At 48.7% G+C, this 24,483-nt stretch overlaps 1 protein-coding gene across 2 annotated transcripts in view; it reads left to right on the top strand.

Moving 5' to 3' along the window:
* LOC106916297 (spectrin beta chain, non-erythrocytic 1) overlaps nucleotides 1-24,483 on the top strand; it is an 83,930-nt gene that overhangs the window by 56,647 nt on the left and 2,800 nt on the right. For both annotated transcript variants that reach the window (XM_088013249.1, XM_088013248.1), the window contains 20 exons: nucleotides 405-607; nucleotides 701-791; nucleotides 877-1,023; nucleotides 1,809-2,072; nucleotides 2,490-2,714; nucleotides 3,536-3,625; nucleotides 3,828-4,106; nucleotides 4,593-4,723; nucleotides 4,821-5,025; nucleotides 5,677-6,051; nucleotides 6,167-6,253; nucleotides 10,014-10,171; nucleotides 10,243-10,381; nucleotides 11,766-11,850; nucleotides 11,922-12,118; nucleotides 12,192-12,280; nucleotides 14,146-14,200; nucleotides 20,184-20,380; nucleotides 22,896-23,069; nucleotides 24,185-24,227. In XM_088013249.1, coding sequence (XP_087869375.1) covers nucleotides 405-607; nucleotides 701-791; nucleotides 877-1,023; nucleotides 1,809-2,072; nucleotides 2,490-2,714; nucleotides 3,536-3,625; nucleotides 3,828-4,106; nucleotides 4,593-4,723; nucleotides 4,821-5,025; nucleotides 5,677-6,051; nucleotides 6,167-6,253; nucleotides 10,014-10,171; nucleotides 10,243-10,381; nucleotides 11,766-11,850; nucleotides 11,922-12,118; nucleotides 12,192-12,280; nucleotides 14,146-14,200; nucleotides 20,184-20,380; nucleotides 22,896-23,069; nucleotides 24,185-24,227 — 3,234 coding nt within the window. The remainder of the gene's footprint in view (nucleotides 1-404; nucleotides 608-700; nucleotides 792-876; nucleotides 1,024-1,808; nucleotides 2,073-2,489; nucleotides 2,715-3,535; nucleotides 3,626-3,827; nucleotides 4,107-4,592; nucleotides 4,724-4,820; nucleotides 5,026-5,676; nucleotides 6,052-6,166; nucleotides 6,254-10,013; nucleotides 10,172-10,242; nucleotides 10,382-11,765; nucleotides 11,851-11,921; nucleotides 12,119-12,191; nucleotides 12,281-14,145; nucleotides 14,201-20,183; nucleotides 20,381-22,895; nucleotides 23,070-24,184; nucleotides 24,228-24,483) is intronic.

The raw sequence follows: 24,483 nt of genomic DNA, 5'->3' as shown, positions 1-24,483 counted from the left end.
AACACCTGTCCATTCAACCGTTCCTCTGCTTTCAGTCACTTTGATGAAACGAGTTCAGATTCATTAACAGGAAGGTGTGGTGCTGCCCCCTGCTGGTGGAGGACCTCTGGCTCAGTGACATGTTCATTCAAGGGAAAACAGAGAAAATTACACTCAATGTTCAGGATTAAAAAATATGGCTCAGAGGTTAGCCTGTCACAGTCAGGAATGGATGAAAATTATAAAAATGATCTAGTTTTTATAAAAGAAATAGCATTTTAGAATCATTAAAGCAGCACTAGAACATCTGAGCCATAAGATGCTGGTGAACCGCCATGGAAATACCAGAGAAGAAGCAGCAGAGTTGTCTGGTGATGATGATGATGATATTAACTGGTCTGAGTTCTGGTGTGTGTTCGGTTCAGGAGTACGTCCTGGCCCACACCGAGATGCCCACCACCCTGGAGGGCGCCGAGGCCGCCATCAAGAAGCAGGAGGACTTCATGACCACCATGGACGCCAACGAGGAAAAGATCAGCGGCGTGGTTGACACCGGGCGCCGCCTGGTCGCCGATGGCAACATCAACGGCGAGCGCATCCAGGAGAAGGTGGACTCCATCGACCAGAGGTAGCCCAGATCCTGTCTGCTCCTCCAGATGAAACGAGTTCATTAATCTGTGGGCCGGTTGGGACCTGGACTCACTTCTGATGTTTGTTTCAGACACAAGAAGAACCGGCAGGCGGCTAAAGATCTGCTGAGCAAGCTGAAGGACAACCGGGACCTGCAGAAGTTCCTGCAGGACTGCCAAGAGGTCAGGCCCGACGGTGAAAGGTCACAGACGGTTTGCAGACGGTCAGGTTGTCTGGTTTGGACGCTCAGCGTGTCTCTGTCCCCAGCTGTCCCTGTGGATCAACGAGAAGATGCTGACGGCTCAGGACATGACGTACGACGAGGCCAGGAACCTGCACAGCAAGTGGCTGAAGCACCAGGCCTTCATGGCCGAGCTGCAGTCCAACAAGGAGTGGCTGGACAAGATCGAAAAGGTCAGGAGGGAAACACTCAACATGGCGTAAATCAAGCTTTCAGCAAGAAAAACACAGAACTTTGTTTAAATCACGCTCAGCTAGCTTTAGGAAACGGCTCCGATGGAAATAAAGCCTTTAGAGCTTCCTTTGTTCCAGTGAGAAAACATGTTTGATAAAAAATCTAGTATAAACATGAATCCTTAAAGTTCTTCACATACAAAGATAGCATTTTTATAAGCTACACTGCAAAGAGCTGCTTCTGGCTTAGCTTAGCTTGATTTCAATTAGCTTATTATTTTCTATCCTTACCTAAGCTAACCCTAACTGATTCTCTAGCTAGCTTATCTTGTCTAACCTAAGCTAATGCTAACTTTATGCTAGCTTACCTTAAAGCTAAGCTAATGCTAACTTCAGGCTAGCTTATCTCAAAGCTAAGCGAATGCTAACTTTATGCTAACTCATCTTAAAGCTAAGCTAATGCTATCTTCAGGCTAGCTTATCTCAAAGCTAAGTGAATGCTAACTTTAGGCTTGCTTATCTTAAAGCTAAGCTAATGCTATCTTCAGGCTAGCTTATCTCAAAGCTAAGTGAATGCTAACTTTAGGCTAGCTTATCTTAAAGCTAAGCTAGTGCTATCTTCATGCTAGCTTATCTCAAAGCTAAGTGAATGCTAACTTTAGGCTAGCTTATCTTAAAGCTAAGCTAATGCTATCTTCAGGCTAGCTTATCTCAAAGCTAAGTGAATGCTATCTTCAGGCTAGCGTGTCTTGCTCCCTGGGCTGAGCTCTGTGGTTGTGCTGCAGGACGGCCAGGCGCTGACGGCAGAGAAGCCAGAGACGGAGGCCATGGTGAAGGAGAAGCTGGCGTCCCTGAAGGTCATGTGGGACGACCTTGAGTCGACCACCCAGACCAAGGCCAAGTGTCTGTTTGACGCCAACAAGGCCGAGCTTTTCACCCAGAGCTGCGCCGACCTGGACAAGTGGCTGACCGGCATGGACAGCCAGCTGCAGTCTGACGACTTCGGCAAAGACCTGACCTCCGTCAACATCATGCTGAAGAAGCAGCAGGTAGACCAGTCAGACCAGTTAAACCAGTACAGCAGAGATTATAGGGGTTTCTTTGATGTTGATGATAGACTCTTCAGACCTCCATCATCTGTTCTTTGATCAGATATCTGACCAGTTATCATCAATAAACTGACTCTGATGTGACTGGGAGGTTGGCTTCAGCCATTTGATTTATACCGAACCCAGAGGACCCGATGATGGATCAATGGAAATGTGATCAGAGGAGCTTTTAACCCTACACACATTCAGTAAATTATAATATTACTGAAAAGTTAATTTATCTTTAAGTGATTTAGATTAATAACAGATTGGCCTGTGGCTCTCATGGCAGAAAGTTTGGACCCTGTAATAAACCATGATGTCGCTCAGAAAGCACACGGTCACTGATAGCAGCTCCCTGTGCTGCTGCTCCTGCAGATGCTGGAGAGCCAGGTGGAGGTGCGTCAGAAGGAGGTGGAGGAGCTGCAGAAGCAGTCGCAGGCGCTGAGCCAGGAGGGGAAAGGTTCTGACGAGGCGGACGGGAAGCGCATCAGCGTGGAGAACAAGTTCCAGGCGCTGCTGGCGCCGCTCAAGATGAGGCGCGACAACCTGATGGCGTCCCGCGAGATCCACCAGTTCAACAGAGACGTGGAGGACGAGATCGTGAGTCCGCAGTTCCTGTTCTGGTTCTGGTTCTGTTCATTTCCAGGTTCACTTTATCAGCATGAAACCAGGAACAAACGTTAAAGCTGCAACTACTTCTGTTTTCATAGAAGAACCGAGTTTACAGTAAAGTTTGATATCAGACTTTCACTTTATAGAGGACTGTCAGTCTGGACCCCATGGTTCTGATGGTTCTGACGGTTCTGATGGTTCTGATGGTTCTGGTTTCAATAAAACCGTAGTAAACGCAGCAGAACCGTTTCCAGTTATTTGAACATATTTGTTTTGTCTGCGTCTAAAGCAGGTTACATAAAGTTTCTGCATCTGCTGCAACATCGAACAGTAACAAAAAAACAACTTAAATAAAGTTATTAAATATTTGTATTAACATCAGTCGGGCCGGCTGGAGGACAATCATGGTTTCTTCTTCTCCAGATTATTTCCAGCTGTCAGCTCTTCGTGTTATTAATCTGTTCAATCTGTAAATAATAATATAAAGGTGAAGCAGTTTATTCTGTAAGTTATGTTTAAAATACACAACAGTATATTATCACCAGATAATATACTGATTCCAGCACATTTCCAAACAGAGACATTTATCATTTGAGAAAATCTTTTTTTAAATAAAAAAAAGTCAGAACTTTTAAGAAGTTTTATTTCTGCTCGTGGATCAAATCTGTCTAAAGAAACCATCTGTTTTTATTTAATTCTCTGTGTAAATGCTGGTTGTTTGGCGTTTATTGACGGCTGATTGGTTCTTGGTTTCTATGGGAACCAGATTGACTCCTCTTGGTGTGTCTGACCTCCTGCTCTGTGTGCAGCTGTGGGTGGAGGAGCGGCTGCCTCTGGCCACGTCCACCGACCACGGACACAACCTGCAGACGGTGCAGCTGCTCATCAAGAAGAACCAGGTAACCTTCACCTTTGACCTCTCACCTGGAAACGGCTGAACAGATGAAACCCGACTGCTGTCGCACATCTACACAGTTTAACAGGAAACTACAGGAAACACGATGCAGTGAGGCGATACCATGTTGACCCAGAGTGTGTGTGTGTGTGTGTGTGTGTGTGTGTGTGTGTGTGTGTGTGTGTGTGTGACCTGCCTGCCTGCAGACGCTGCAGAAGGAGATCCAGGGCCACCAGCCTCGTTATGACGACATCTTTGAGCGCAGCCAGCAGGTCCTGCGGGCCGGCAGCCCCACGGCCGAGCCGATCCGGCAGAGGCTCACGGAGCTGCAGGCGCTGTGGGAGCGGATCCGGAAGGAGACGGAGAACCGGCATTCCCGCCTCGGCGAGGCCCACGAGGCCCAGCAGTACTACTTCGACGCTGCGGAGGCCGAGGCCTGGATGAGCGAGCAGGAGCTGTACATGATGTCTGAGGAGAAGGCCAAGGTGGGCGGGGCCAGAAAACACTTCCTGGTTCACAGATATAGCTCTATAGAGCTATATATGTAGATCTAATGACTGAGACAGATATAGATCTATAGAGCTATATATGTAGATCTAATGACTGAGACAGATATAGATCTATAGAGCTATATATGTAGATCTAATGACTGAGACAGATATAGATCTATATCTGTTTAAACTCCAGATCCTTTTTATTTTCCATCCTTTTCTTGAATCTTTTAACTTTATTTCATTTTTTCCATTTTCTTCAGGTTTTGTTTCTTGTTTGGTTGTTTTTAAATTTCCCCAGTCGGTAAATTTCCCGTCTTTCTCTTTTCCTTTCACTTCCTTGTTCTGGTATCGTTTCCTCCTGGCGTCGCTGAGTTCTGGTGGCTCGGTTCAGCAGAGAGGAGTCAGTCTGACCTCTGACCCGGTTCAGCAGGCTGTCTGACCTCTGATCAGCCCCTCTGACCTCTGACCTTTGTCCAGGATGAGCAGAGCTCGGTGGCCATGCTGAAGAAGCATCAGATCCTGGAGCAGGCGGTGGAGGATTACGCCGACGCCGTCCATCAGCTGTCCAGCACCAGCCGGGGCCTGGTGGCCGCAGGACACCCCGACAGGTGAGGCCGCTCCTTAGCCCCGCCCCCTGCAGGGAGGCCACTCCTTAGCCCCGCCCCCTGCAGGGAGCCAACCCTGACCCGTGTCCTCCCGCCGCAGCGAGCGCATCGGCATGCGGCAGTCGCAGGTGGACAAGCTGTACGCGGGGCTGAAGGACCTGGCGGAGGAGCGGCGCGGGAAGCTGGACGAGCGTTTCCGTCTGTTCCAGCTGAACCGGGAGGTGGACGACCTGGAGCAGTGGATCGCCGAGAGGGAGGTGGTGGCCGGGTCGCACGAGCTGGGCCAGGACTACGAGCACGTCACGGTGAGAGACGAGATCTGCTCCGTCTGAGCTTTCCTTCTGATAAACTTTATATTTTACTGTTTTAAATTTAATCATCTGTACAACTGAAAATCATTCATTTATCACCAGAATCAACAAAAATAGGTTTGTTTATCTGAACTACAGGGGAAATGAAGCTACTAATAAAGTTAAAATGCAGAGAAGCTCCAACCTGCTTCTGTTTGAGGTTTTATTCTGATAAACTTTTACAGTTTAAACTGTTTAAAGTTTCGTTTCCATTTGTACAAATTAAAATGATCCTTTTAACACAAACAAAACCAGAATATTTTTCTTCCATTTTAGCTACAATAAGATATTTTTAAAGTTTTTTTAACATTTCTTTATGCAGAGCTTTTTAAACTCCTGAATGTTTTGTGGCAGTTAAACTGTTTTATGAGTTTAAACAACCATCCAGAGCAAAACTACCAAGATGTTTAAATCATTTTCTCTGAAGCTTTTCTGACTTTTATTGTTAGAATCAAAACAAAAAACAAATTTATAAAGATTTCTTTACAGTTTTAAGCTAAGCGTTTTAATGTACGCTCGGCTAAAACAAGGAAAACATGAATATTAATGTGGAATATGAGCTACTGCTTCATCCAGTTGACCTCTGACCTTTCCTGGTCCGATCAGATGCTGCAGGAACGTTTCCGAGAGTTCGCCCGCGACACGGGGAACATCGGCCAGGAGCGCGTCGACGGCGTTAACAAGCTGGCGGACGAGCTGATCAACGCGGGCCACGGCGACGCGGCCACCATCGCCGAGTGGAAGGACGGGCTGAACGAGGCCTGGGCCGACCTGCTGGAGCTCATCGACACGCGCACGCAGATCCTGGCCGCCTCCTACGAGCTGCACAAGTTCTACCACGACGCCAAGGAGATCCTGCACCGCATCCTGGACAAACACAAGAAGCTGCCGGAAGAGCTGGGCCGCGACCAGAACACCGTGGAGACTCTGCAGAGGATGCACACCACCTTCGAGCACGACATCCAGGCGCTGGGCACGCAGGTACGCTGGAGCCAGGGAGCCCGGCGCCCGGAGAGCCCGGAGGGCCCGGAGCCCAACCTGTTAGTAAGGTAGAAACATGAAGGAGTTTGTTGAGCTCAGACCGGTCTGTCTGCAGGTCCGGCAGCTGCAGGAAGACGCTGTCCGTCTGCAGTCGGCGTACGCCGGAGATAAAGCCGACGACATCCAGAAGAGAGAAGGAGAGGTGAGAGACCAGCACTCTGCTCCCTCATTAGACCAGAGACATGTCTTAAAGAGACAGTGCCACTGCTGCTCTCAGCGCAACGCATGCTGCTCGGCTGCTGCTCTCATATCACATCAGCCCTCTGCTCCTCCACACACCTGAAAAGCCTCAGCAGCACAGATTACTTTAACTATACCAGAGCCAGGGCTTAAAGGGCCGGTATCATGGGTTTTCCAGGCACAGACTCACATTGTATAGGACAACCTAGTAACTGTTACCTTCGGTTGTTATAATATCAAATATGACTTTAAATAAATGTCACTTCCTGATTTATCGCCTTGAAATTGGGCCTCTGTCTCTTTAAGAACTCCTGAAGCTCCGCCTCCAGGAAGTCGTCTCAACATGGCTCCTCTTTAACCCTTTAACGTTTTCAGCAGCGTTGCTCTGAGCAGCAGCTCCTAAAATGAGCTCAGCAGCTGTTTGCTAATTGCTGCTGGCTAGTCTGAAGGAGCTGAGTGGGAGGAGCTGCGCCTCGGAGGCGGGGCTAGGCCCACCCAGGCGTTTTGCAGCTGAATGGTTGCCATGGAGATTAAAGGACTGCAGGTTTGATTCTGATGAGGGAAAAACTTTAAAACAGGGTGGAAAGATAGAAAATGTTGGTTTTATGATACCGGCCCTTTAAATGTTCCTCCTCACACACTGTGACATCACACAGGGAATGGTCAAAAAGCTGTGAGCTGGAGCAAAATAACTTTACTGAAGTTTGACTCCTGAACACAAAACTGGTAAAACCATGAATGAGTTAAAAACATAAAATTTCTTGGGGCTTTAATGATCAACGTGTCATCAGTTCTCATCCTGAGTCACTGCAGGTCTGAGCATCCGGACTGTTTGCTTTGTTTGCAGATAAAGGTTTATTCACCTGATGAAGCTTCATCTCCAGTTTCTGTTTCAGGTTTAAACTGGTTTAGATAACTGGAGGTGATTTCCAGTCTTACTGGGAGAGGCCTTTAGCCTCTTCAGGTCGGAGCGCCACACATTCACTCACCTGCTGCTGCTTCAGCACCGGGACATCAGATTAAAGCCATCGCTGTGGTTTTAATCTGTGGTTTCGTGTCTGGTTGTCTGAGTTCATGTTTAGCAGCAGTTTAACTGGATCGGATAAAAATGTTCCTCTGGTGAATTTAAATCGTCTGATGACGGAAAAATTAACACATTTACTGCTTCAGCCTCACCTCAGGGCCAGAATCTCTCTGCACCAGGTCCAGAGTTCTGGTTCTGGTCCAGAGTCCTGGTTCTGGTTCTGGTTCTGGTCCTGGTCCTGGTTCTGGTCCAGAGTCCTGGTTCTGGTTCTGGTCCTTGTTCTGGTTCTGGTCCTGGTCCTGGTTCTGGTCCAGAGTCCTGGTTCTGGTTCTGGTCCTGGTTCTGGTTCTGGTCCTGGTTCTGGTTCTGGTCCAGAGTCCTGGTCCTGGTCCTGGTTCTGGTCCAGAGTCCTGGTTCTGGTTCTGGTCCTGGTTCTGGTTCTGGTCCAGAGTCCTGGTCCTGGTCCTGGTTCTGGTCCAGAGTCCTGGTTCTGGTTCTGGTCCTGGTCCTGGTCCAGAGTCCTGGTCCTGGTCCTGGTCCTGGTCCTGGTCCAGAGTCCTGGTCCTGGTCCTGGTTCTGGTTCTGGTCCAGAGTCCTGGTTCTGGTTCTGGTCCTGGTCCTGGTCCAGAGTCCTGGTCCTGGTCCTGGTCCTGGTCCAGGTCCAGAGTCCTGGTTCTGGTCCTGGTTCTGGTCCAGAGTCCTGGTCCTGGTCCTGGTTCTGGTTCTGGTCCAGAGTCCTGGTTCTGGTTCTGGTCCTGGTCCTGGTCCAGAGTCCTGGTCCTGGTCCTGGTCCAGAGTCCTGGTCCTGGTTCTGGTTCTGGTTCTGGATGAAGTAGTTTTGATGCTTCGGGTCGTTCTCCATCATGAAGACGTGTTTAAATGTTTCAGATCTCATCAACTCTCGGCCTCCTGCGGCCCACAGCATCACGGAGCCTCCACTTTACTCTGCAGTGGCCTGAACGGGTTTAACCTCATCTTTTGGTTCTGACCCAGACAGAATGATTCAGGCTCATCTGACCTGACATCAGTGGTCTAGTTAAAGTAAACCAGTTAGCATTTAGATCGCAGGGAATGGTTGCCATGGAAACCTTGTCAAACCCTTTCGCTGCAGTTTTCTGACATTATAAGAATAAAAACTGTAAAACTGTTGCAGTTAAACTTCCAAGCTTCAACATGGCTTCCAGAAAAGGCCTCGGTGTCACGTCATTTTCCTTCCCCTGGGAACATGGAGTTATTCAATAAGTTCCTCCAAAGATAAATGTTTAATATCTAATAGTTCCATTTATTTTAAATTGTTTTTATTTGTGAATATGGGATTATTTTCCTCCCGAGTCAATGTAGTGAATGTCAGATTACGCTGCAGCAGTCAGATTATTCTGAGTTATTCTGAGTTTTGTCCCACCAGAGGAGCCGTAGTTTCACCTCCATGTTTATGTCAGGCTGGTGTTTGCTGGATCTGACCCGTCTGGATTCTGCTGGTTCGGGTTATTCAGGCCAGCGTGTTAGCACATTAGCATGTTAGCGTGTTGCTGCTGTGTTTTGACCGTCCCTGTGTGTCTCCCTGCGTTTCGCTCTGTGGGCCCAGAAGAGAAAGGGAGAGGTGAGACTCCGCCCCCTCCAGCTTTGCATCACTTGGCTGCTCTTCCTCTCCTCCTCTTCCTCTTTGGACTAAAATGAGCTCAGAAACATTTTAGTCGCTCTGGCTGAGCGCTCATCTCAAACTGGGATCGTTTGTCTCGGTCTTCTCCACCCGGCTGGGCTGCTGAGAAGCTGAAAACAAACGCTCCTGCAGTAACAAGGTGAGCAGACAGTGAAGCTGGGGAGGAGGCTCCATGGTTACCGCCTCCTCTTCATCACACCTTCATCACCGGATCAGAAACATTGAAGCTAAACGACGCGACTTTATTAAAAATATGTTTTTACAGTTCAAACTGTCACATATCAGTTTATGAGACCGATAATCTGTGAAAACATCGATCTCCTCGCTGAAGAAACGGACTGTCAAAAACAACCAATCAGAGCCAGGAGGCGGGGCTTAGTGCTGTCAGTCACCTTGTGTATGTGCTGTTAAAGATGTTAATGGCAGAGAAACAACTTAAACAGGAAAACAGCTTATCCACCTTCATCAGTGGCTCTGCTAATTAGCATTAGCATTCCTGACGACTGCAGTGTAGCAGAGAACAAGGGGGAGGTGGAGGGTGATTGACGGCACTAAGACCCGCCCCCACGCTCTGATTGGTTGTTTCTAGTTGGCGCTGGCAGAAGGAAGGAGATTAATATTTATACAGATCGTCTCATAACAAACTGTCACAACAAATATGTAAAAAAATATTTTCTATAAAGTACTGCAGCTTTAAGAGCCGTTCTGGTTCCGGTTGGATCCGGAGCCTCTGCAGGTCACAGATGGACTTGAGTCTCAGTGATGCCGACGGGACACAATCAGCTTTAATTCTGGTGGATCCTGTGACATCACTTCCTGTTTAGCCTCAGCAGGCTAACGTTCGCTAGCTGCTTGTTTTCTGCTCAGAGCTTCTGCTGCTGCACGACGACGGCGCTGGTTTGAGTTAAAGCTGCAGCTGGTTCCCTCCCTCTGTCTGCCGTGGGGACATGTCCCCCATGTCCCACCATGTCTCCCTGCGTCCCCCCCGTCCCCTGCCCTGCGTCCAGCCGGCCCTCATGTCTCCGTCTGTCCCTGCAGGTGCTGGAGGCCTGGAAGAGCCTCCTGGAGGCGGCGGAGGCCCGGCGCTCCAAGCTGCTGGACACGGCCGACAAGTTCCGGTTCTTCAGCATGGTGCGGGACCTGATGCTGTGGATGGACGACGTCATCCGGCTCATCGAGGCCCAGGAGAAGCCCAGGTAGGAGCCGCTCCGCCCAGAGGCACGCAACCGGGCCGGGCGACCTCTGACCTCTGCCGCTGCGCCCGCAGGGACGTGTCGTCGGTGGAGCTACTGATGAACAACCACCAGGGCATCAAGGCGGAGATCGACGCCCGCAACGACAGCTTCACGGCCTGCATCGAGCTGGGCAAGGCGCTGCTGGCCCGGAAGCACTACGCTGCAGAGGAGGTAGGCAGCGCCACCTGCTGGACAGCACTACGCTGCACAGGAGGTGGGCAGCGCCACCTGCTGGACAGCACTACGCTGCAGAGGAGGTAGGCAGCGCCACCTGCTGGACAGCACTACGCTGCAGAGGAGGTAGGCAGCGCCACCTGCTGGACAGCACTACGCTGCAGAGGAGGTGGGCAGCTCCACCTGCTGGACAGCACTACGCTGCACAGGAGGTGGGCAGCGCCACCTGCTGGACAGCACTACGCTGCACAGGAGGTGGGCAGCGCCACCTGCTGGACAGCACTACGCTGCACAGGAGGTGGGCAGCGCCACCTGCTGGACAGCACTACGCTGCACAGGAGGTGGGCAGCGCCACCTGCTGGCTGATCAGAAGCAGCTACTGGTCCATGAGATGAACATCAGGAAACGATCCGCCTCGGCTTTATTAAATATAAAACATGGTTCTGAGCTCTACGACTTCAGTTTAGATCAGATTTCAGCTTCAGATGTTTGTTTTTGTCCCAGTGGACAGAAAATTATACAGCAAGTTACAATAAAACCAACAATTAATGTTTAATTAATTAAATTTATGTACCTTTAATCGAAATCACTTCAGATTAAAAGTGATTTAATGCAAAGTGATTAAACTCACTTAAAAAGACCTGCTATAGTGTTTAACTGAACCCAATCGATCAATCGATCAATCGATCAGGTTTAATTGTGAGCACATTTCAGCAACAAGGCAGTTCAAAGTTCTTTACATTATAAAATGCAAAGTTATAAGTTAAACATCATGCAGGTGATAATTTAGAAACCAGAAACAAACTTCACGTTTCCTCCCTTCTTCTAAATCAGAGGTTCCCAAACTTTTTCTTCTGCGCCCACCTAGGGGGCGCGCCCCACAGTTTGGGAACCTCTGGTCTAAATCTTCGTTACCAATCAAAATGTTTGATCATCAAAATGTTGATCAATTCCGGCTCAAACCAGCTGGTGTCGCTCTGGATGCACAGGATCTCAGTGTTTCGGCTGGTTTTCAGTTTTTAGGAAACCAAAGTTAACCGGGTCAGGCCCGGTTCTGTTCTGGGTTCTTGGAACCGTCCTGGATCAGAACATTTCTGGCTAAAGTCTCTCATCTCCAGCTCCCTCTAGTGGCCACAGAGGCAGCTGCAGCGTCCACATGGACTGGTTACTGGTTTCTCCTCCAACCAGTACAACCAGTCTGCAGCCAGTAACACTCCAGGAACTGAACAGGATGTTCCAACTCAGCAGTTCGTTGGTCTGTGTGGATGACCTTTGACCTCCTCTAAAGCTCAATACTCTGATAAGACAGATTAAACCAGGATGGATTCCCAGTTCTCCCAGTTCTCCCAGTTGCTCACTGTGTTTCTGTTTCCTGCTGCAGATTAAGGAGAAGTTGCTCCAGCTGACGGACAAGAGGAAAGAGATGATCGATAAGTGGGAGGACCGCTGGGAGTGGCTGAGGCTGGGTGAGACGTCCGACCCGTTCCGCCGGTTCCGACGGGCCCGGCCCGGTTCTGACCCCCGGTTGTGTCCCCAGTGCTGGAGGTGCACCAGTTCTCGCGGGACGCGGGCGTGGCGGAGGCGTGGCTGCTGGGCCAGGAGCCGTACCTGTCCAGCCGGGAGATGGGCCAGAGCGTGGACGAGGTGGAGAAGCTCATCAAGCGCCACGAGGCATTCGAGAAGTCCGCCGCCACCTGGGAGGAACGCTTCGCCGCGCTGGAGAGGCTGACCACGGTGAGGCCCGCCGGACCGGACCAGGACCGGAACCGGAACCAGAACCGGACGCTCTGTCTGCTTCTGTGTCCAGATGGAGTTACTGGAAGTGAGAAGAAGGCAAGAGGAAGAGGAGAGGAAGAGGCAGCCGGCAGAGGCTGCTGAGGCTGCAGCCCAGAGCAGGTGAGGAGGAGGACTGGGAGGACTGGGAGGGAAACTGGGAGGACTGGGAGGGAAACTGGGAGGGAAACTGGGAGGACTGGGAGGGAAACTGGGAGGACTGGGAGGGAAACTGGGAGGGAAACTGGGAGGGAAACTGGGAGGAAAACTGGGAGGAAAACTGGGAGGAAAACTGGGAGGACTGGGAGGGAAACTGGGAGGGAAACTGGGAGGAAAACTGGGAGGGAAACTGGGAGGAAAACTGGGAGGGAAACTGGGAGGGAAACTGGGAGGGAAACTGGGAGGGAAACTGGGAGGAAAACTGGGAGGAAAACTGGGAGGAAAACTGGGAGGAAAACTGGGAGGGAAACTGGGAGGAAAACTGGGAGGACTGGGAGGGAAACTGGGAGGAGGACTGGGAGGACTGGGAGGGAAACTGGGAGGGAAACTGGGAGGAAAACTGGGAGGGAAACTGGGAGGAAAACTGGGAGGGAAACTGGGAGGGAAACTGGGAGGGAAACTGGGAGGGAAACTGGGAGGAAAACTGGGAGGGAAACTGGGAGGAAAACTGGGAGGGAAACTGGGAGGAAAACTGGGAGGGAAACTGGGAGGAAAACTGGGAGGAAAACTGGGAGGAAAACTGGGAGGGAAACTGGGAGGACTGGGAGGGAAACTGGGAGGGAAACTGGGAGGGAAACTGGGAGGAGGACTGGGAGGACTGGGAGGGAAACTGGGAGGACTGGGAGGAAAACTGGGAGGGAAACTGGGAGGGAATACTGGGAGGAAAACTGGGAGGAAAACTGGGAGGGAAACTGGGAGGGAAACTGGGAGGAGGACTGGGAGGACTGGGAGGGAAACTGGGAGGACTGGGAGGAAAACTGGGAGGGAAACTGGGAGGGAATACTGGGAGGGAAACTGGGAGGGAATACTGGGAGGGAAACTGGGAGGGAATACTGGGAGGGAAACTGGGAGGACTGGGAGGGAAACTGGGAGGGAAACTGGGAGGGAAACTGGGAGGACTGGGAGGGAAACTGGGAGGGAAACTGGGAGGGAAACTGGGAGGACTGGGAGGGAAACTGGGAGGACTGGGAGGGAAACTGGGAGGGAAACTGGGAGGGAAACTGGGAGGGAAACTGGGAGGAAAACTGGGAGGACTGGGAGGGAAACTGGGAGGGAAACTGGGAGGACTGGGAGGGAAACTGGGAGGGAAACTGGGAGGATTACGCTTGTTGCATTTACTCTTTAAAAAAAAAGACCTAAATGTTTTGATCATTAGTTAAACTGCTAAATTAGAATAAAAATCTAAAATTTTAATGTTTTAATCAGGTTTTATTTTTATATGTTTTGTAACAAATAAAAGATTTTTGTTAATTTATCAGAAACATGTTGAGATTTAAACACATTTTTATTCTGAATTTGGGCTACAAAAGCTAATTTACAGGTTTCTAAAATATTCACGTTGAGTTGAAAAGTTGGTTTGTTGACAGAACATTGATTTTATTTGTTTATGTTGGTATAATCTAGACCAGTTTGTTTGATCACATGATTCAGCAGGTTGAAGTAAAAATGCAGATCTGCTTTATCTAAGCAGCAGCATCCGTCTGCGTTGAAGCTCCACGTTTCTAAACTGATAGAAAATAAATCAGTTCTGATGTTTTAAATGGACGACCAGATTTAAACTTAAACACGTTTAGATTGGAGACAAATAAACTGTTTCAGTAGAAATTATCACTAAGCTGAAGGTTTAATTTAGACTCTGTGAAGCAGGAACCGTTCCAGTGTTAACTGTGTGTGTGTGCGTGTGTGTGTGTGTGCGTGTGTGTGTGTGTGTGTGTGTGTGTGTGTGTGTGTGTGTGTGTGTGTGTGTGTGTGTGTGTGTGTGTCTGCAGGGAGGGTGAGCCGGTGTCCCAGAACGGGCTGCCGTCCGACCAGGAGTCGCCCCGGGTTAGTTACCGCTCTCCTGCCTACCAGACATACAGCAGCTCCCTGCAGAGCCGCAGGGCCATCGCAGCTGCTGCAGCTGCTGCAGCACGGAGTCGGCCTCAGACATGATCTCACACACACACACACACACACTGCAGTCTGCAGAAACACTCAGCATTCCTTTGTGTCGCCTGGATTTTATTTCTAATGGATCATCTGCAGTCAGCCCAGCAGGAAGTGCATCACCTGGCTACTTCCTGTCAGGGATCAGAGAAAACAGATCAGAATATAAAACATCCAGACAACAATATTCACTTCATTTAGGAAATTATGGATGAATTTTACTCCAGAGCAATCATTCCTTCAAAATACGTTTCCATTCCCAGACTTTAGCTTTAGCTCATGTTTTTAGCTTTAGCTCATGTTTTTAGCTTTAGCTCATGTTTTTAGCTTTAGCTCATGTTTTTAGCGCTGAGTTTGTCTCTTTGTTGCTGTCTGTCTCTGAGTATTTAAAGGTTTTGGGTCCTGTATACTTCCTGGAAACATGTTTTTATCCTTCAGACCCAACATTCCTGTTTTACTCTGACAAATGTTAAAGGTGCTCCATGTGAACAGGAAGTGATGTCAGTGTGGTGTGAGTGTGACTGTGAGCGTCTGGTTTGGGACCACAAACACCACACACACACCTTCATCCCTGTCCTCCTCTTCCTCCCTGTCTCCCTCAGCTCGACCCGCCCGCCATCCTCTCCCCCCAGCTGCTCATGGCTCTGCTCCTTTACGTCATCATTTACAAACTCACGCTGTGGAACATGAACACCTGAACGCCTCACAGAACATGAACACCTGAACGCCTCACAGAACATGAACACCTGAACGCCTCACAGAACATGAACACCTGAACGCCTCACAGAACATGAACACCTGAACGCCTCACAGAACATGAACACCTGAACACCTCACAGAACATGAACACCTGAACGCCTCACAGAACATGAACACCTGAACGCCTCGCAGAACATGAACACCTGAACGCCTCACAGAACATGAACACCTGAACGCCTCACAGAACATGAACACCTGAACGCCTCACAGAACATGAACACCTGAACGCCTCACAGAACATGAACACCTGAACACCTCACAGAACATGAACACCTGAACGCCTCACAGAACATGAACACCTGAACGCCTCACAGAACATGAACACCTGAACGCCTCACAGAACATGAACACCTGAACGCCTCACAGAACATGAACACCTGAACGCCTCACAGAACATGAACACCTGAACGCCTCACAGAACATGAACACCTGAACGCCTCACAGAACATGAACACCTGAACGCCTCACAGAACATGAACGCCTCACAGAACATGAACACCTCACAGAACATGAACACCTGAACGCCTCACAGAACATGAACACCTGAACGCCTCACAGAACATGAACACCTGAACGCCTCACAGAACATGAACACCTGAACGCCTCACAGAACATGAACACCTGAACGCCTCACAGAACATGAACACCTCACAGAACATGAACACCTGAACGCCTCGCAGAACATGAACACCTGAACGCCTCACAGAACATGAACACCTGAACGCCTCGCAGAACATGAACACCTGAACGCCTCACAGAACATGAACACCTGAACGCCTCACAGAACATGAACACCTGAACGCCTCACAGAACATGAACACCTGAACGCCTCGCAGAACATGAACACCTGAACGCCTCACAGAACATGAACACCTGAACGCCTCGCAGAACATGAACACCTGAACGCCTCACAGAACATGAACACCTGAACGCCTCACAGAACATGAACACCTGAACGCCTCACAGAACATGAACACCTGAACGCCTCGCAGAACATGAACACCTGAACGCCTCACAGAACATGAACACCTGAACGCCTCACAGAACATGAACACCTGAACGCCTCGCAGAACATGAACACCTGAACGCCTCACAGAACATGAACACCTGAACGCCTCACAGAACATGAACACCTGAACGCCTCGCAGAACATGAACACCTGAACGCCTCACAGAACATGAACACCTGAACGCCTCACAGAACATGAACACCTGAACGCCTCACAGAACATGAACACCTGAACGCCTCACAGAACATGAACACCTGAACGCCTCGCAGAACATGAACACCTGAACGCCTCGCAGAACATGAACACCTGAACGCCTCGCAGAACATGAACACCTGAACGCCTCGCAGAACATGAACACCTGAACGCCTCACAGAACATGAACACCTGAACGCCTCGCAGGGCTCAGCTCAGATTCATCCTCTCATATTATTGATCCAGAATTCCTGCAAATCTAAATGTAGAAAATCAACTAATTATCAGGAAATCTGATGTTATTCTTGTCGTCTTAAATAAAATATATTAAAAGAATTTAGTTCAATTATTTACCTGATAAATCATCAATACAAAGACAATTATGATTAGAATTAAATATAAATATCATCAATAACCTTTGAAATGATTAGTTTGTAAAGGATTGACATTTTAAAATGATTATTTATTACTTTTGTGCTTTTATTTTGAAAGTTTAGCGGTTCCTGGCGTGTTGATCAGGGTCTGCATCGCCACTGTCTCTGACCTCCTACAAACATCTTCATCATAAGCATCATCCTCTCTAACATGGAGAAAGTTTCCTCTGAGACTTTTAAACTTTTAAATCAAAACAACTTTGATTCGGTTCTGAAGACGGATCAGTTTCTGGGTCTCCTTCAGATCGGATCAGTTTCTGGGTCTCCTTCAGATCGGATCAGTTTCTGGGTCTCCTTCAGATCGGATCAGTTTCAGTTCATTAAGTTCACCTGTATCTTCCTGAAACGATAAATTAACCGTTTTCCTGGTGAAGGAACAGGGTTGGGGTTGGTCGTTTTGATCCGGCGGAGCTAAATATGGGAACTGTCCCTTTAAGTAGCATCCAGCTGTTTCTAACAGGAACATCTGTCTGAAATACAGTTTGTTTACAAATCAAGTCAATAATTAATGTTGTTGCTTGGATAATAATCTGAATGATGGGATCGTTCAGCAGAACTGGATCTTTTAAAGCTTTGAGTTAAGAACTGATGGTTCATCTCTGCTGCTGTTTGACTCGACATTTTCTCTCAAATTTATTTATTTCTGAAGTGAAACAAAATCTAAATTCACCAGATTTACATGATTTATGACTAAAAACGATGAAAACTTTGAACTTTTACTCATTTCGTCACGTTCATCAACATATCCATCATTTCAAACCTTTATGCAAACACTCGTCTTTCATTTCACACCACTCAGTCCCACTCTGTCCAACAGTGTCCCACTCTGTCCCACTCTGTCCAACAGTGTCCCACTCTGTCCCACTCAGTCCCACTCTGTCCCACTCTGTCCAACAGTGTCCCACTCTGTCCAACAGTGTCCCACTCTGTCCCACTCTGTCCAACAGTGTCCCACTCTGTCCCACTCTGTCCAACAGTGTCCCACTCAGTCCCACTCTGTCCAACAGTGTCCCACTCTGTCCAACAGTGTCCCACTCTGTCCAACAGTGTCCCACTCTGTCCCACTCAGTCCCACTCTGTCCCACTCTGTCCAACAGTGTCCCACTCTGTCCAACAGTGTCCCACTCTGTCCAACAGTGTCCCTCGGTGTGAGTGGATGGTTGCTCCTCTCTGTATTTTCAGTTGTTTTATTTGCATCATGTCTTTTTGTCCCTTGCTTTGTCTCGCTGTCCGTCCATCTCCACACTAACATTCCCAATAAACCCAGTCAGAACCAGTGTCCTCTCTGACCCGTCCTGGTTTGTCTCTCATCCATGTTTCTGTCTCTGGTTGATTGTTGCTCCATCAATCCAAGCTTCCTCCTCCTGGAGGTCAGAGGTCAACGATGCTCAGTGTTTCAGCTGCAGGTTCTGGGTCAGAATCCGGTTCTGGGTCAGAATCCGGGTCAGAACTCGGTTCTGGGTCAGAATCCGGGTCAGAACTCGGTTCTGGGTCAGAATCTGGTTCCGGGTCAGAATCTGGTTCCGGGTCAGAATCTGGTTCTGGGTCAGAATCCGGTTCCGGGTCAGAATCCGGGTCAGAACCCGGTTCTGGATTAACAGTTCCAGTTTGAACTGAGACCCATCAGATGCTCTTTATATTGAATGTTAAAATATATTTTCTGTTTTCCAGCCGTTTGTTTTATGGTAAAGATAAAAATCACCATAAAATTAATTTATTAAGTCGTCACTTCATTATAATTTACTGATTTTTGGTTCCACAGATTAATGACAGGATGAAACATCAGGAATCAGATCATAGATCACATCTGATCATCTCACCTGATATTCACTGTAAAACTGAGTTAAACTGTTTTAAATGGTAAAAACTCAACAGAATTAATATTTTTATATTTTCATCAAACTCAGAACTTTTAAACCCATAGATTTTATTTTGAAAAGTTTTCAGTTTAGTGAGACTTCCTGAGTCTGTGATGCAGTTCAGTAAAAAGTTTCCATCAGTTTGAATGACATTAGAAGAAGTTAAAGTTTTCAGGACCTGGTTCCTGTTGGTTGATGGAGCTCAGGGTCAGAAACCAGTTCTCCCAGTAAAACCTCCCAGGACGCTCCAGACCTCCTCCCAAAGCTCCCAGGATCCTCCGGCCTTTGACTGGACCCTAACGCTCCGTCTGTGACAGGGTAATGACCTTCGTTTGGAGTGGAAACAAACCAATCAGTCCTCACCACAGCTCCCAGTTTCACTTCCAAGCAATTTACTGGTTGATTGTTTGAGATGGTTTGGTGTGACCTTCCTCTGCCGCGCCGCCGCTTCTCTAACCTGAGTGACCTGGTGGTGGCGCCATCATGCTGTGTGACGTGTTGCAGTGATCCAGCATGAACCAGAGATCAGTGCATGTGACCAGCAGAATAATGAACCGCTGGCTTTGATCAGGACGCCATGATGATGATGATGATGATGATGATGATTATGGAGGAGGGTGATGATGATGATGATGATGATGATGATGATGATGATGAGGAAGGGTGATGAAGTCCAGATTGAGGCTGGGAATGACGGGACTGATCCGGGTCAGAGGGCAGCAGGAAGTTGGTTCTGATGGCAGGAAGTGATGAAAGTTGGCATCAGCCAATCAGGAGGTGTGTTGTTGTGTTTTGGGGAAACTGCAGTCGGTGATTTTAGTGAACAGCTGTGGAAACTTTTTCCAATATTCCGATTTATTTAAATGCGTTTGGTTTGATCAGTTCTTGGTTGAATGGAAACGCAGCTGCTGGCCTGAACCAGCAGAGGAATAAAGTCTGAATAAAGTTTTATTGTTTCGTCATTTTGGTTCTATATCTGGAATATTTGGTTGATTTTAGCGCCTCCTGGTGGTGGAAATGAATAAAACCCAGAGTTGTTCCCATTAGAAAGTCCAGTAAACATCCTGGATAAACAGTCAGTTTAGTTTAAATGAAATGTTTGGAAAATTAGTTGAATTTCCCGTTTTCAGAATCTCCAGCTGGAGTCGATCTGTTTTCCTGGCATCATTCAGGATTTGATTTATTCATTTAAAATGTGACATTTTTCCATAGTTTCTGATGTAATAAAGTTTCTTTCAGTGAGTAATGTGCTGACTAATAACGATCATAATTTGCTTTATTAATCAGTTTGAATTCAGTCACATTTTAACCTAAAGTTTTATATTTTTGACTTTTTTGATCCTCGTTCAGGTTTATTTTTTAATATCAGATCTAAGGAATGATGGGATTTCTGCCCCTGTGGAGTTGCTGCTGGTTTATTGGTTTAGTTGCTCCAGGTGGATCTGTCAGCATTAGCGTCTCTGTTAGCATTAGTGTCTCTGTTAGCATTAGCATCTTTAGCGTCTTCCCAGCCTGTGATTGTTTTCTGCTCTGCATGTTGAAGCTCTACTGACTGATCTGCAGCTGCTGTGACCTCTGTGACCCCTGTGACCGCTCCGCTGCGCTGACTCCGCCCCCTCTGGTTGCAGGAGAACGTGGACGAGGCGGTGAACGGGGTGTCGGAGCCCAGCCCCGCGGGGTCGCCGGGCGCCGCCCGTAAGGCCAAGCCCAGCCAGGCGGCGACGCTGCCAGCGAAGAGCCAGCAGGACGGCGCCACCTCTCTGCTGGAGGCCTTCCTGCACCGCAAACACGAGTGGGAGGGCCACAACAAGAAGGCCTCCAACAGGTACACACATTTTAAATGTTTTTTAATGTTAATAATGTCCTCCAATAACACATAGTTACCAAGTCATGTTTCCAAATGTTCTGTCAGCTTTAAACATTATTTAACCCAAAAACACGAGAAGCTGCAGGACGGCTGACCGCTGAGCTCAGCTGGTTCTGTGGAGGAAACCTGGACTAAAACATCTGGAAACTTCCAGATTATGTTTACACAAATCTCCATCTGGTTCCCCTGCTGAGTGACTGAGGACAAAACTGTTCAAAAACTAAAAGCATCCAGCTTTCAAAATGTGTTTCATAAACTTTCAACACGTTAAACAAGCTGCTCTGTGGAGGCAGATAAACCTGAACATCATCAGCAGAACGAGAAACAGGAAAGATTTTACCTGGAAAGGTTCTGGTTCTGGTTTATGACACAACAGATGTTCCAGGCTAGATGATGACCTGGGTGTGTAGCTGGAGTTGCTGCTGGTTTATTGGTTTAGTTGCTCCAGGTGGATCTGTCAGCATTAGCGTCTCTGTTAGCATTAGCGTCTCTGTTAGCATTAGCGTCTCTGTTAGCATTAGCATCTTTAGCGTCTTCCCAGCCTGTGATTGTTTTCTGCTCTGCATGTTGAAGCTCTACCGGCTGAGAGTAGAGCTGTGACTGTGACTGGCTCACAGACCGGATCCGGTCACAGATCTGGGCTCTGGTTCTGAGCCCAGATCTGTGACCGGTCCTGGTTCTGAGCCCAGATCTGTGACTGGTCCTGGTCCTGGTTCTGAGCTCAGATCTGTGACCGGTCCTGGTTCTGGTCCTGGTTCTGAGCCCAGATCTGTGACCGGTCCTGGTTCTGGTCCTGGTTCTGAGCTCAGATCTGTGACCCGTCCTGGTTCTGGTCCTGGTTCTGAGCCCAGATCTGTGACCGGTCCTGGTTCTGGTCCTGGTTCTGAGCTCAGATCTGTGACCGGTCCTGGTTCTGGTCCTGGTTCTGAGCTCAGATCTGTGACCGGTCCTGGTTCTGAGCCCAGATCTGTGACTGGTCCTGGTTCTGGTCCTGGTCCTGAGCCCAGATCTGTGACCGGTCCTGGTTCTGAGCCCAGATCTGTGACTGGTCCTGGTTCTGGTCCTGGTTCTGAGCTCAGATCTGTGACCGGTTCTGGTCCTGGTCCTGAGCCCAGATCTGTGACCGGTCCTGGTCCTGAGCCCAGATCTGTGACTGGTCCTGGTTCTGGTCCTGGTCCTGAGCCCAGATCTGTGACCGGTCCTGGTTCTGAGCCCAAATCTGTGACCGGTCCTGGTTCTGAGCCCAAATCTGTGACCGGTCCTGGTCCTGAGCCCAGATCTGTGACCGGTCCTGGTTCTGGTCCTGGTTCTGAGCTCAGATCTGTGACCCGTCCTGGTTCTGGTCCTGGTTCTGAGCCCAGATCTGTGACCGGTCCTGGTTCTGGTCCTGGTTCTGAGCTCAGATCTGTGACCGGTCCTGGTTCTGGTCCTGGTTCTGAGCTCAGATCTGTGACCGGTCCTGGTTCTGAGCCCAGATCTGTGACTGGTCCTGGTTCTGGTCCTGGTCCTGAGCCCAGATCTGTGACCGGTCCTGGTTCTGAGCCCAGATCTGTGACTGGTCCTGGTTCTGGTCCTGGTTCTGAGCTCAGATCTGTGACCGGTCCTGGTTCTGGTCCTGGTCCTGAGCCCAGATCTGTGACCGGTCCTGGTCCTGAGCCCAGATCTGTGACTGGTCCTGGTTCTGGTCCTGGTCCTGAGCCCAGATCTGTGACCGGTCCTGGTTCTGAGCCCAAATCTGTGACCGGTCCTGGTCCTGAGCCCAGATCTGTGACCGGTCCTGGTTCTGGTCCTGGTCCTGAGCCCAGATCTGTGACCGGTCCTGGTTCTGAGCCCAGATCTGTGACTGGTCCTGGTTCTGGTCCTGGTTCTGAGCTCAGATCTGTGACCGGTCCTGGTTCTGGTCCTGGTCCTGAGCCCAGATCTGTGACCGGTCCTGGTCCTGAGCCCAGATCTGTGACTGGTCCTGGTTCTGGTCCTGGTCCTGAGCCCAGATCTGTGACCGGTCCTGGTTCTGAGCCCAAATCTGTGACCGGTCCTGGTCCTGAGCCCAGATCTGTGACCGGTCCTGGTTCTGAGCTCAGATCTGTGACCGGTCCTGGTCCTGAGCCCAGATCTGTGACCGGTCCTGGTTCTGGTCCTGGTCCTGAGCCCAGATCTGTGACCGGTCCTGGTTCTGAGCTCAGATCTGTGACCGGTCCTGGTTCTGGTCCTGGTTCTGAGCTCAGATCTGTGACCGGTCCTGGTCCTGAGCCCAGATCTGTGACCGGTCCTGGTTCTGAGCCCAAATCTGTGACCGGTCCTGGTCCTGAGCCCAGATCTGTGACTGGTCCTGGTTCTGAGCTCAGATCTGTGACCGGTCCTGGTCCTGAGCCCAGATCTGTGACCGGTCCTGGTTCTGAGCCCAGATCTGTGACCGGTCCTGGTCCTGAGCCCAGATCTGTGACCGGTTCTGGTTCTGGTTCTGTCCCCTCAGGTCCTGGCACAACGTGTACTGTGTGATCAACCAGCAGGAGATGGGTTTCTATAAGGACCAGAAGAGCGCGGCGCAGGGCATCCCGTACCACAGCGAGATCCCCGTCAGCCTGAAGGAGGCGCTGTGTGAGGTGGCGCTCGACTACAAGAAGAAGAAACACGTCTTCAAGCTCAAGTGAGTTTCAGAGGGACAGAAACTCCTTAGAGTCGCATTAATGAGACAAACGATGTTTTTATTATATTCAGCTGCTTTGGTGCAAATTTATTTCTGTGTTCCTTCAAGAGCCTCTAAGTTTAATAAAATCTGTTTACATCTGAACTTTATCATGTCTGTGGTTTGAACAGAGAACAGCGTAAATAACAAGGCATTTGAGGAAATGTTCAGACGCCAGGTTTCATTTTGTTCGTCTGTAAAACAAACAGCCTCTGATGTTTACAGATTTATGTTTCATACAGCAGTTATTAAAGATGGAGACAAACAGGAAACATCAGAGTGAAAACAATAAAACAACCAGACAGCAGGAATCAGGTTAAATCTGCAGAGTCACAGGAGCAGAAAGAAGAGCCTTCAGGTTTAAAACTGATCCAAAATGAGCTTTAGAGCAAAACATAACGAGAGATCAGAATAAAATCCTTTTACTTCAGCTGGATAAGTTACTGAACAAACCAAATAACGATAACAAAGTTCATCATTAAATCTGAACTTTAATGATGGTGAAATTTCTCCTCCACATGATGATTAAAGTCTCTTCATGTGTTCAGTCAGTTCCTCCAGGGTTTCATGATCGTTCTGGTGATATTTTTGGATCAAAAGGTCTAGATAAAGACGAGAAAAGATGGGAAATAAAGACCAGATTTGACAGACACATTGTTATTCTCTAAGAACTTCATGGCGTCGAACACAGACGACAGTTTGGCATGAAGTCAGGCTGAGGCAGCAGAGGAAACACTGCCACCTGCTGGTGGGAGTAGGCATCACTTAAAACCAATGTTTCTGACTTTTTGCAGTTTAATTACAATAAACTCACATTTATGCATCAGCATGAAAAAATACAGGGATGATCGCAGAATTACAAAAAGCTGAAGCTTTTCATCTGGTAAACATTCTGCGTAGCTCTGCATGTTCAGAAAGACTTTCGCTGGAATGGTGATGAAATTCAACGTCACATTTGAGATAAATCAGATATAAATCAGATATAAATCAGATATATCTGCTGCAGCTGAAAGTTTTGGTGGTTTTCCTGTTTTCCCTCCCTGTGAATCCTGACCATCATGTCTGACGCTCCGCAGGCTCACTGATGGGAACGAGTATCTCTTCCAAGCCAAAGACGACGTAAGTAACAAACTGAAACTCCTCTGGTTTCTGTTCCTTCACATCAGATACAGACACTCATATTTAACTTGTTCCTTCTAGAAAATGTTTTTTCTTCCAGCTGATTTCCTTTGACTGTCAGACAGGAATACTGGGTCGGACCGCCTGGTTCTGGAAAACTGGGAATACTTTTAGTTTTGGTGATTTTTAGTCAGTCAGTTCCTCAGGGCTCCATCCTCAGCCCCCAGACTCATAAAGTGAGACTTGTTTTGCACCT

This window comes from Poecilia mexicana, unplaced genomic scaffold (genome assembly GCF_051168715.1).
Source record: "Poecilia mexicana isolate PSO_F unplaced genomic scaffold, ASM5116871v1 scaffold_15, whole genome shotgun sequence".
Taxonomy (NCBI): Eukaryota; Metazoa; Chordata; class Actinopteri; order Cyprinodontiformes; family Poeciliidae; genus Poecilia; species Poecilia mexicana.
Note: the sequence above shows the minus strand (reverse complement) of the source record. Positions and strands in the feature narration are given on the sequence as shown.